Genomic DNA, 13,672 nt, shown 5'->3' with positions numbered 1-13,672 from the left:
GATGAAAATTTCCTTTTTATTATTAACTGCATTAATCACTAATACTACACTTCCATCTCTCATGGGTATTATTTGTCCATTTACATTGCCATGAACAATATATGACCAGTGCTTGGAGTTTGATAATAAGATATACTGTAATACTCTTTATTTTAGTGTTTTTTAGTCATGTGTCAACACTTTCTAAGACACTAATTTAGATTGAGTTAATGAGTTAAACATCTATCTTTTGGCTTTAAGTGTAATCTTGTGTTGGTGTAAGTTGTCTGTGGGGTCAGAAAGGTCACTGCATCACCAAGGATTTACCCCAGCAACAACCTCTTTCATTCAATAAGGCCAGCGAACGGGGGCATCTTACAATGATATCATCTTACTGGTAACACTGGGATATTGTCTGTGGCCAACTCCCAGTGGCCCACTTTGGTAGTTATACAGAATTGCAGGTATGCAGGAAATCTTCACACTTAAGAAGGAGGTTTACATATTCTAGGACGTGCTTGTGTGACTTCTCTGGACTGATATAAGGATTAGAATCATAACCATATCACATATATGAACAAAAAACCTTTTGCTTGATATGTTTTTTGTGTGTTCGATATGCGTGAGCTCCCCAAGGCTCAGGTGTAACAAATACAAGCCTCAACTCAAAAGGTATTGGGTTTCTACCTGGTAGAGTCTGGCTGGCTTTTTTCAGCTTCTGTTACCAAGCTGCTCTCATCACTAATTTATGTTTTCTTTGCTGCAAAGCTTTGAGTGGCTGGTTGGTTGGATGGTTGGTCAGCTAAACGGTCGGGGAGGACAGTGTTTTTCTCTCTTTCTGAGCAGTGCACCACCAGGGCTCCTAGGGGAGGACCCAGCTTAAGTTGGGGCTGATGCAGACCGGAGAGGCTATGAGCCCGCAGGACTCCAAGGCAGCAGGGGCCGAGGCCACGGAGGAGCAGAAGGCCCAGAACCAGAGCCAGAGTCAGGGGTGTCCGGAGCCCACAGCGCCTCCGCTCCCTCCCCCTTCACCGCCACCAGCAGGGCCACCAGAATACCCCAGACCTAAGCTCATCTTCCACACCCAGCTGGCTCATGGGAGTCCCACAGGCCGTATTCATGGATTCACTAATGTCAAGGAGCTGTATGCCAAGATCGCAGAAGTGTTCAACATCTCCCCCTCAGAGGTACAACTACACTTGGCTATGGATGCAATAAAATAATAAAGTGACATGTTCAGTTGTGGAAACACATTTTTAAAAACAACCATTTGGTTGTTTTTTTTTAACCAGTAGAAATTCAGGACTATCAGGCTAGTTGTGAACAGGTGTTAGGTTTCCATTCTCTGCTTCTTCTTTTTTTTCCATGAAGCGCAACGATCATTTACTACTTACTGTCAGCCAGCATGTGTATTGGTTTGCACCTTGACCAGGACCAATAGCGGAAAGAAATAACCATATAAGGACTTCTTATCAGTTAACAAACATCTAACGTGACAGGCTACAGTTATAGAGTCCTAAAAAAAACAAAACAACAACAACAGGAGGAAATAATTTTATTTTGAAAGGTGATTAACCCACAAAGTAGGGTAGACAAAAAGATAATGTGTGCTTAGTCACTCATAGGAATATAACACTGCGCCTGTTTTTATGAATAGAACTGAATACCTATTTTTTCTAACTGGAAAAGTAGTCATTCTCAGTAAATTCTAAAAGAAATATTTGACACATTAGATAGTTGTTAAAGCTCGTGTAGACTTAAAAACGTATAAGAGCACAGTCATGTAAAGTATCACAATTTGAGTAGATAATATAACTTACAGTATATATATTTTCTTTTCCCTCACAATAATTAATAGACAACTAAATAGCTCACTTGTAGCTTTGTAGATTACCAAATTGTTGCTTGCAATTAGGTTACAGAAGAATCTGCTCATAAAGCCTGTAATCCTTGAGTTGAGACCTTGACTGGGAACCTTTGGAAGGCCTGGATGGAGCAGTCTGTTACGGCCCTGAGTGCTAAACATGGTAAAAGGCAAATTATTTTAAGATGGCCATTTAGATTAAATTCAGCCAGAGCAGGTGTTAATAGACGCAACAAAGAAAGAGTAGGAGGAAACAGTAAAACAAAACAAAAAAACAACATAATTAATAAAGATATACACAAATGATTTGCACCAGTACACATATATAAACTGAAAAGACTTGAATGCAGCATTTGCTGCTATTTTTGCTTCATTCCATAGCTGATTGAACACACTTGGCAATAGAACATCACTCTTCAACTCTGGCCCTATCTGCTAGTTATCAGCTATAAAGGCCAACCATGAAGGCTTTCAGCATAACTGATAGATATAAACGTAAGATTAAGCCAAGGAGACCAAGTTACATTTCATAGTAAATGACCTTGACGTTGTTGTTGGGCACCCGCCAACCATGACTGTGACACATGCAATCACATGAAAAAACATGCTGCACGCAATGTTCAACCTTGTTAAAGTAACCTTTGACATGCAATATCTGTTTTAGAAGGAAACAATCAACTGATCCTCACTAACACAAAATATGCGATTACTTTAGATAAGTGTTAAAATCATTCCCTTAGTATAATTTTTACTTTATCTTTTTGTTCTATTTACATTAATTTACAATACTAATAATGTATAATGAAATACATTTACATAGTCTGATATTACAAACACAGCCCTGCAACTCAGAAGATCAAGCTGTAAAAAGTAACCTGTAGCTGTAGAATATATTGCAAACACTTCCCCATCTGAAGTTGTCAGCCATGTCATGTCACATCCAAGAATTCAGCAACAAATAAACATACAAACAACAACAAAAAGCTGCTTACTAAGTGAGGAAATAATACAGATTCATGAATTACCTTGCAACAAATACATCAACAAATACGTCTTTTTTTAATGTGAAATATATTTGGTCAGGGTAGACTGCAAAAGAACAAACACTCTCCCTGCTATACAGAGAGACTTTATGATTAAATGTTACTAGTTTATTTACTTTAACAACATGCACTGTATAACTGCCTAAAATCCAATTGCATGCAGACAGTGAAAAGTGTCCTTGACCTCAGATGGAATCAATAGCAATAGCATAGAGTTATTGTAAAGCCAGGTATCAGAGAAGACTTTGGACGACAGTAAGACGTTTGCCAAGGCAGTTATTATGAAAAAAGAAAAAAGTCAACGCAAGTTATCTCGAATGTCTGTTTATGAAAGAAAACTGAACTTTGACATCTGCTCGCACAGTTTGCGAAAGCTCAAGTTCTCAAATAATCATGGACAAGATATTCTACATTCAAAGGTTCAGTCACACAGTTTTAAACATACTCGTTTAAAACACAATTGTTTCAATGCATGGGTGACGTTAAAAAGGCGATCTTGAGAGCTTTTTTTTTTTTTAGAAAAGGATTTGGATCTGTAGTGTGAATGAGCAACAAGTATGGTTGTGTGATCTTGTAAAGCAGAAGGAAAAAACGTGTATTACTACTCAACCTGCATGTATGTTGTGGCTTAATAGTTTTGTATGAAGTTGAAACTTTTAAATGAAGTTTCTTAATCATTCACCGCTGGATGTGCTGCAGATATCGCACTCATAGCTGAAAACAACATGACCACAAATTCAGCTAAGCTTATTATTTGGCTCTACTGCCCTCTGCTGTCTAATGTATGTACAGCACAGCTTGAGAAATTTCGATGCGGTCCATTTGCTTTTGTAATAAAACAAGAGGAAGTTAATGAAAGAACAAGAGAGGCTGCAGGGTTACAGTTTTATGGTCATGCATTCAGTGGCAATTAGATTTTAATACCAACAAATGTGCTTAAATCAGTCCAGTATTAGAAATAATAGAAATAATACTATTAACACATGCTTAATCTAACAAAGATCAGTCCCATAGCTTATTAATTTTTGTGAGTCTTTATACTGGCTACAGGCCTTGCTTGACTCACTTTTTCACTTTACTTTACCTAATGTATATATATATATATATATATATATATATATATATATATATTCCTTCTCCTCAGATCCTGTTCTGCACTCTCAACTCTCATAAAGTGGACATGCAGAAACTACTGGGGGGACAGATTGGACTGGAGGACTTCATCTTTGCCCATGTAAGAGGGGAGACCAAAGAGGTGGAAGTGACAAAGACAGAAGATGCACTGGGTCTCACGATCACAGACAACGGGGCTGGCTATGCTTTCATCAAGGTGGATGAGAAGTTGTTGTTTTGGTTTTTTTTTTACCAATTGCTGCAACATTTTGAGTTTTTTGTGATGATTAATAAGACAAACAGAGCAGAAACTCCACTCTTCAGCTGGTCATTGCTACCTTACAGTAAGAGGCCACAGAGGTGTTCGAAAAGATAAAACCAAGGACATTTTTAGGACGTCATTAAAGTTAGATAAATCCACTTTTCTGAGAAACTTTAACAATCTAACCAGAATAAAAGTCAAACAAATTAAAATCCAATTTCCTTTTTTTGGTCATATTGCAATAATAAAAATATAACATTGTAAAATCTGTAATGATTACACTAGTTGTAATATGTCAATGCAATGTGCTTTCTCCCCCCCCAAAAAGCTGATAACTCACATCATAGTCATATACTGTATTTAGTCAAATCTTTGTCTTTCAGAGGATAAAGGAAGGCAGCACCATCGACCAGCTGAAGACAGTATGTGTTGGAGATCACATCGAGGCCATCAATGACCAGAGCATTGTAGGGTGTCGGCACTACGAGGTTGCAAAGATGCTAAAAGAGCAACCGAGAGGCGTACCCTTCACTCTTCGACTTGTGGGACCCAAGAAAGCCTTTGGTAAGTAGAACATGGTGGATATTTGTTTTAATTTAATTGTAAATTTAGACTTTAATATGGGTGTTTTGACTTGAACTCGCTTAGAGCCTTAGATGACACTGGGTCTGCACACAAAAACTATTAAAATTCAGTAGTTTTAAAAATATTCATACTAAAAGTGTCAGTACTATTACTTCCTGGCCTTTGCATTCACTCACTGACCTACATTAAAGTTTATGTATAGTTATGTGATTCAGTAAGAACCAGCAGGGTTCCTGGTGCTAAAACAATGGGAAAAAACTGTGATTTATAGCATGGCATGGCTATTTAATATTGTAAGCACACCAACTTCCCCTGGTACAACAGCCCACAGAAAGTGGACACTAATAGCTTATTGCCACCCTGCCTGACATTGTCCTCAGCTGTTGATGGGGTTAGTACTCCTCAGATGTTTTTCATAACTCATCAGCAAAAACAGAAAGAGGATGCAGGGATATTTCACTGGCAGTCTGCCAGTGGGCCTTGAACTCCCGTTAAACTTTCCAGCCACAGTTAATTGACCGGTGTTACAGTAGTCAGCTGCAATGACCATGTGTGAAATATAAATTAAGAATGCAGACAAATATAAATGAATTCACTTTGTGTTCATAGACTGAGTCTATAATACTGCAGACAAATATAAACTAATAATGTTTTGCCTTCTCAGTTTTTATTTCTCTTTGTAAAACAACTGTCGTCTCACTTACTGAGTAAAATTTAATGCACATATCTAATAAAAAAAGGCTGTGAATGATTTTTACAGTTGTTGTTGTTAACCCTGGGGAACAATTAATCACAAATCTCAAAAAGGAATACTGGAAACACCATTTAGACAGGAACACGTGCATCACTTGCATGGAGGCAGACATTTATTTTTCTGTCCTTACGGTCTAATTCTCACTTTAAGCAGCACAACACTATCTGCAGTTATTGTAGTAGGGTCTCTACCTTACAAACTAAAGCACCTTGAGGTGACTACTGTTGTGCCTTGGTGATAAATGCATAACACTGAATTAATTGAATCCTTAATCTGTTAAAGGTCTAGAGTATATTTCACCAAAACCGGGTGTTAGGTTGAAATTGTTAAATGTTGTCATTGTGTTACTTAAATTTGTAAGTCTTGGTTCAAACTGTATAATCAAAGACATTCCTTTGTTTCTAACCCCCTCCCCAGCCTGTTGAATGGTGGGGGAGGCTGTAGTGTTTTATTATAGGCACATCCTAGGTGAAGGTTCTGTTTTCTTGTTTAGTAAACTTCCTGCCTTTATGACCCTTTGGTGAGCAGGTGGTCACACAAATGCACACACTCACGGGCACCTACACACACACACACACACACACACACACACACACACACACACACACATTCTCGCACATGCATACACACAAATACAAGGGCCCGACACACCACGGGGTTGTTACAATGGGTGTGGTGCCTGTGTAAACTGTAACTGTATTCAATAAAAAGGCTGCAAGGAAGGCTGTTTATTTGAAGTTGGCTAGGAAACAGGTGAGGAGCGTTCAGCTCTAAGAGCCTGGTTCTGACCAGCCTCCCTTGCTAGCAAGTAAAATCGATTGATTGCTGTTCGTCTTACTTCGTTAAGTCTCTAAACCAGCGGGGCCTGTGGAAGCACAGACCCAACACCGGGCTCCATCCCTACCTAATCCTAAACCTAAAAGGGCTTCAGCTCTGTCCCAGGTCAGGGACAAGTTGCTGCTTCAAGTGGAGGACTAAGTATCTCAGGGTCTTGTTCACAAGTGAGGGGAGCGGGGAGGAGGAGATAGACAAGATAGACAAGCAACAGACAAACTGGTGCTGCAGCTGCAGTGATGGATGCTGTGCCAGTCTGTTGGTGAAAAGAAAACAGAGCATAAAAGCGAAACTCTTGATTTACCGGTCAATCTACGTCTGTACCCTCACCTAAGGTCATGAGTTTGGGTAGTGACTGAAAGAACAAGATCGCGGATACAAGTGGTGGAAATGAACTGGGTGGCCTGTCCCTTAGAGATTTGGTGGGGAGTTTGGTCATTCGGGAGGGGTTGAGAGTCAGGGGTGCTTCCAGAATTTTTTCATAGGGGTAGCAATATGGGGACCACTAAAAATATAACCCCCAAAACAGTTAATGTTTCAGCACATAATGGGGTGTCTTCCTTTGTGTCGTGCTCATGTTTATTAAAATTATTACCACCATAGGACTATCTTACTAGGAGTGCCACTAGGGGGCCAGCAAATTTTGGGGGGTGGCCAGTGCCCCCTGGTTTCCCCTTAGTTGCACCCTTGTCCAGAAAGGAGCAAGTTGAGGTGGTTATAGCATCTGATAAGGATGCCTCCTGGGCGCCTCCTAGGTGAGGTGTTCTGGGCATGTCCCAACTGGAGGAGGTCCCAGCGGCACACCCAGGACATGCTGGACAGATTACATTACTTGGCTGGCCTGAGAAAACCTTGGTGTTCCCCGCACAAGCTGGAGGAGGTGGCCAGGGATAGGGAGGGCTGGGCTTCTCTGCTTAGACTGCTGCCCCCATGACCCGGCCTTGGATAAGCAGAAGAAAATGGATAGATGGATGGATGGCAGTGCGCTCATGAGAACAGCCTTCTGAGTTACATTCCTAACCCCCTTGTCTCAAAAATATATAGTCAGCTTGTCAACGTTATGTGGACTGAATTGTTGTGTGAGAATTGTTCTGTGGGATCTGTTGCAAAGTAACAGCAAAACGTTCGAGAAAAAATGGAAAAAAGGAGCAAATGTCTTCTAATAAAGAGAAACTGATAGCAGACTCACGGCACGGCAGACTGCCATCTGCCTGGATGGTCTGGGCTTGGAGATGGGAAGGGAGAAAAGAAGACATAAACCATGCTAACACAGCGATAAACAGTGAAGGGCGGGAGAGAGAGAAAAGACATAGCAGCTCATTTTTCACACTCTTGCAGAGTCACTGCCAAAGAAATTAAGTAAAGTAAATGTTTGATCCAAATGTACATGTTGTGCTTTCACTGTTTTATAGAGCTCAAAAGGTACTTTTATTTACATTTCACTCAAATGTCTGCCAGGAAATAAAAAGAAGTGGTTAGCAGGTTCATCAGCTAATAGTGATTTGACAAGCCACCTTGTGCTGTATTTGCTTTTATGTCATGTTACAGTCTGACAAGCTTGTTTAAGCTGACATCAGCGGCACTGTGGTGCCTCTATGCTACACACATCAAATCTCTGTGCCTTTCAAACAGCAAAGGTCCTTAACAGCATGAAGTATCTCTTTATGAAAAAAAGTTTACCTGTCAACAGTTCGGTGAGTTGTTGATTTATTGCATCCTCGTTACAATATATAGAGGAAACACCTTACTCTCCTTTCCTAAGTGAATCTGAGTGGTTTGGAGCCTCATTGTCCACCGCACGCTTATCAGACAGGAAACCAAATCCATGGTTAACTGGCTTACTTCCTGCAACAGATCGGTATCTCGTAACATGTTGTCACATCTCTGTTAACAGATATTCCAGTCATTTTGAGAATGCAATACACATCAAAATACTAGCATAGAATAAAGATGCATAATTATGATTGGAATGGATTACAACGTGGATTAGTTTGCTTTTGAAGCTGTCGTGTTATGTTGTTACTGTTTTGCAGCTATCTCTCATGGTCAATGAGGACATGACAATTTAGAACCCAAGCTGAGTGGCATCCCCATATCAAGCTCCTTTAATAAACCCGGCAACGTTCCAGTATATCACATTGTGCTTTCAGTCTCCACCTCTTTTGTATGTGTGTGTGAACTGTCACAGTGTGGTGTGACCCTCTGCATCACAGTGACAAGAGCAGAAACAAACCCCCTCATCTCACTGGGTAAATCTGTCAATCGCAAGTCTTTCTAGGTGTGTTGGCAACTAAATGACTTGATTTAAAAATGAAAACATGCTGCCAAATGGCATTTTGATGGATTTGATTGAAAGTAAGATGATAAAGTATACTCGAATCCTAAAATTGTAACACATGTTGGTTCTCATACTCACACACATAGAGTTTAAAGCTAAAGTTGTTTTTTGTTTTTGTGTGCATCATGAAGGTTTACTCAGTATTTGCAGAGTCTGTGGCTGGAGCTGCTGTATTACAAGGACAAAAAGTCACATAAAGTTCAGCTCCAATCAAGATGTGTCATATTTATCAATCATGTTTGACTCGCAGCAGGACAAAGATGCTACATACAGTAGTTGCTTCTGGAGTATCAGTTGTTTATACTGTTAGCATGACATAGCTGATGCTGATCTCTGACTTTACCCCTGAACTGTTATTTTCTCTTAGAAATTATTGAAATAACCAGATATGCATTTTAATGCAGACCTCAGGAGACATGGGCTCAAATGATTTCTCTGGGAAGTATTTAAGCATTGAGTTTAGTGTGTTAGTAGTGACCCTCAAGTGATCTGTTTTTCACATAGGGACAGGTAAGTTTGGATAGGTATTTTCCCCTATTACCTTCTAATAAGTAAAATAATTTAAAAGCACAATTTTGTAATTTTGATTGCGATCTGAAACATTTACAGTTTTTCTCAGTTGCTTTGGTGCTTTTCTCAGATCAAAATGAAAAATGAAAAGATCAAAATCTCAAAACCGTTAGTGCAACCTCCACAACATTTAGTAATTTGTGCACATCATAGTAGCAATTTCTCCTTCCTCTGAACAAATTGCAAATGCTCTTGGACACGTTTGAGTTGCTTTCATACAGTTTTCTGCCATCGACCACATTATCATTTGCTTATGTCATGTCAGTCAAAATAAACTATACTTTTGGATGCTAAATAGTCGTTCCAAATAAAACCAATAGTCTTTATTTCATTGCTTGAGTCATTACATTCAAAATTGGTGAATTAGTTTTCAAATGCTGTCAAAAAAATGTTATACCTTTTTTCCATTATTTTTTCCTGTCCCTGAAATTGAACAATTTCTCTCATGCCATAGTCCCTGAGAATGAGAGGGGTGGAGGTCAACTCAACAAGTATGTTGTTGTGTGGGATAATGTCCCTTTTCACTACTCACATCTGGTCAGACAGCGGTTTGCAGCACATGACAGAATGCCTGTTGAATATCTCCCTCCCTACTCCCCATTCCTTAATCCGATAGAGGAGTTTTTGTCTGCCTGGAGGTGGAAGGTTTGTGACCAGCATTCACAAATGGCCCTGCTAGCAGCCATGGATGCAGTATCTGTTGTGATGTAGATGGGAATATGTGGCCAGACAGACAGGAACGTCTGAATGTGCCAGAATGATTTACGTATGTTCATTTACAATATATACTGTTATATTGTTCACATTTGTGCACAGCTCTACCAAAAAGGGTGTTTCTCATGTTTATTCTAAATATGCGACTGTTGAGTATTTTTCTTTTGCACAATGTTGTAGAATTACAAACATCCTACACAGTAAAAATGTGAAACATACGTATTCAGTGTCTTGTACTCACTTACTTCCATAACTACAGGAATGTCTAACTCTACTGTAGATTTGATTGTACATGGCTGTGCAAAAAGTGTATAATGCTGTCTTGAGCATTTTCAGGTAGTGTCACCGAGTTCTGACCTTTTGTTTTGCATTGGAAGACAATGAGAGAATACTGTACACTGTCATAATGAAAACATGACAAAGCCATTTGATTATCTTGTTCATCAAGATGGTTCAAGACTTCTCATTTTGATGACACTGACAGTTTCATTGACATGAATACTTGTTTTTGAGGAATGGATTATTGATTTTGAGCAAGTGACCTGCTTTTGCAGGTTATCCACTAGGTTTTGCAGCTTGCACTAGTTGTTTTGAGAAATACACTAACTGCTGTGCAAATGTTAATAGTGATCAGAGATGGGCAGTAACGCGTTACTTGTAACGTGTTACTGTAATCCGATTACTTTTTTCAAGTAACGAGTAAAGTAAGGGATTACTATTGCAAAAACGGTAATTAGATTACTGTTACTTTCCCGTAGGAACGCTGCGTTACTGCGTTACTAAAACCGTGATTTTTTCGCGAGAACTCTCATGACAGTGACGTAAGCGAGTGCGACGTTCGTGACAACAGCTGTGTGCAGATCAACAATGGATCACATATCGACTGTGGGAGAGAGTATGAGCATGCAGCGTTTAAAGCGTGGAAGTACTGACCTTACTTTGAGTTTAATTCCATAAAAAGTGACAAAAACATTAGCGTCCATCGTGCGTGGGAAGAAAACTTCTTTTTGCAGCGAAAAAAACCCCTAAACTTCCAAGCAAGCACCGAGTGCGCAACGACGTAATGGGAAATTCACAGAGAAACTCGCGGATTCTACCACTGACTGCTGCGGCACACCTGCACCAGGGTAAACCTCCGTCTACGCCGCTCCTGCTTTACAGGTGAAAATAGAGCAACAGGACCGCTAGTCTTTGATTTTATTTATTTTCTGCTGTGTTTTACTTGCATCTATTTGAAAGAGTGAGTGTAACAAAAAAAAAAATAATTATGTGCTGGAATGTGCAGAAAATAGGTTTAAATATTAAACAAATTTCTTCCAGTCAGAGAATGTTGCATATAATTACATTTTTGCTTGATGCATAAAGTTAAAAGGTTAAAACTAATAAAACAAGTTTTAAAAGGGGACCTTTCCATTTGATTACATTTTGTATGATGGATTATGCAGAAAAAGTAGAATTGGGCTGAAAGATCTATTGCTTTATCACCTATTCAGGTTGTAAATCGTGTTTTAAAAAAGTAACTAAGTAACTAAGTAATTAATTACTTTGAAAATAAGTAATCAGTAAAGTAACGGGATTACTTTTTGGGGGAAGTAATCAGTAATTAGTTACTGACTACTTTTTTCAAGTAACTTGACCAACACTGATAGTGATGTGAGAAAAGCACCAAAGCGACTGAGAAAAACTGTAAGTATGAGAAATAAACAAAAAAGACTAAGAAATCAGGAAGGCAGGAAATTTAAAGTCCATGAATTTGTCTACTTCTCCAACAACTTTCCATAGTTGGAAATATTTGCAGAAAAACTCTTGTGTTTCAGCTCAGGTACCTTTTAATATTTTTAATCTTAAATCTCTTACTTTAGGAAAAGTCATTAAATTTCAGGCTAAAAAAAAATGAAAGAAATATTTTCTGCATTTTTAATGCTATCCAATGTCAAAATGGGTCAAATGTGACCTGAACAATATGTAAAGGTTAAATATGTTTAATTTTTTTTAAACAAAAGTATAAAAAAACACACTGACACTGACTTAATTCCAATTTTCTGTCAGTTATGGAGTCCCCAGTTCATCAACACTTTGCTATTAAAAAACAAACAAACTATATTCTGTAAAAATCAACAGACGAGGGTTATTTGAATGTAATTTTCTTTGTATGTGTGTTAGTGTTTCATTTATATTTCCATGAAATGATTGAAAACCATCATTAATCAGATCTGAACATTTTAGAATATCTCTCATAGGTTCAGGGCAGCATTTCGGTAAGATGAACACAGAATAATCAAGAATGTGTTGTTGTTTAAAATAAAATGGGGCTCAAAATTGCCCCACTGAGGGTTAAAGATATGCACAGCAATGCAGAGACAAATAAAAATACAAATCCATTTGAATTCACAGATGCCGGCAATGTTGCTTTTCAATTACTGTACAGTGCACAGATTATAATGATGCAGGTCTTAGCAAATGATTTGGGGTGAACGTTTTTAACACAAACACATTCATCAACTCAACAGCCAACAGTGACACTGGAAATACATTAGACAAGAACCTGCTAAAGATATCACACAAACAAGACTGACTCCAGCACAGTGGGCTAGAGTTCTTTTAGATTTTCACAGGATGCGATATCACTTCCAAATAAGGAATGGAAATCTTTAAGCATCGTTATAGTTGTCTTTCTTTTCCAAAAAACTGTGTTGACAGTGATGTATTGGAAGGAACACATCAGCCTCTTGGGAAAAAAATCGAAGAATATATTCATAGTTTGCAAGAAGAAAAAAAATCAATGTTACACAATTAACATCATGCTACTTCTAACCAAATAAGCATTTGACGTTGATTAATGATTGTTGTTCTGCGTGTGTGGTTAGACATGATTGGAATGAGGACTAGAGCGCCAAAGTCTAATGAGGGCAAGATGGTGAATGGGAAGGAAACCCTGCGACTAAGGTCCAAGGGTTCTGCTACAGTTCAGGAAGTGGTGAGTTTTACGTCCTGCCGGACAATGACTGATTACATTTTCAGATGTTCTCAGTGTGCGTTTACACACACACAGAGCTCATATAGAGCATTTTAAATAAGTAACTGAACTGTTTGACTCCACTCACACACAAACAAGCAAACGAAACTCTTTCACAGGAAGTGATCTTTATAAAAAAATTTATCATTTCCTCCCACACAAGTGTTTAATGGTTGAACCACCGATCATTTTGTTGACTGCCTTTTTCTAATTATGTCTCATGGTTTTCACACACTTGACACAGAGCTATAGCACCATATTAGTGCTTTTTAGTAATATTTTAAATATGTGGGCTTTAGAGTTTCAGTTTTTCATCAAATAAACCCTGTGGCAGTCATAAGAGACTAGAAAAAGAAGAGAGAACTAGTTGTGCATGTCTACACTTACGTACATGTCTTTCATCTGTAGAGCACGAAATAAACAAGACTGAGTGTGATCAGATTATTTGAGTGAGCAGAGTGCTTCTTGTTTGATTTAATCAAAGTGTCTTAAATTAAGTCTTCTTTATTAGGTTGGAAAAAAAAATCTTGGAAATCATTTTCTTTATGCTGCATATTTTACATGATACTGATCTGGAATGAGATCAAACAGAATATATAA

General features: G+C 38.5%; 1 protein-coding gene across 2 annotated transcripts in view; it reads left to right on the top strand.

The window, feature by feature from the left end:
• The first annotated feature begins 832 nt into the window (after window positions 1-832).
• gipc3 (GIPC PDZ domain containing family, member 3) overlaps window positions 833-13,672 on the top strand; it is an 18,355-nt gene continuing 5,515 nt past the window's right edge. For both annotated transcript variants that reach the window (XM_076874375.1, XM_014413703.3), the window contains exons 1-4: window positions 833-1,166; window positions 4,031-4,216; window positions 4,645-4,825; window positions 12,924-13,033. In XM_076874375.1, the coding sequence (XP_076730490.1) occupies window positions 873-1,166; window positions 4,031-4,216; window positions 4,645-4,825; window positions 12,924-13,033 (771 nt within the window). In that variant the 5' untranslated portion in view covers window positions 833-872. The remainder of the gene's footprint in view (window positions 1,167-4,030; window positions 4,217-4,644; window positions 4,826-12,923; window positions 13,034-13,672) is intronic.

The sequence above is a fragment of the Maylandia zebra genome, linkage group LG15 (genome assembly GCF_041146795.1).
Source record: "Maylandia zebra isolate NMK-2024a linkage group LG15, Mzebra_GT3a, whole genome shotgun sequence".
NCBI lineage: Eukaryota > Metazoa > Chordata > Actinopteri > Cichliformes > Cichlidae > Maylandia > Maylandia zebra.
This window is presented reverse-complemented; position numbering and strand designations above follow the sequence as displayed.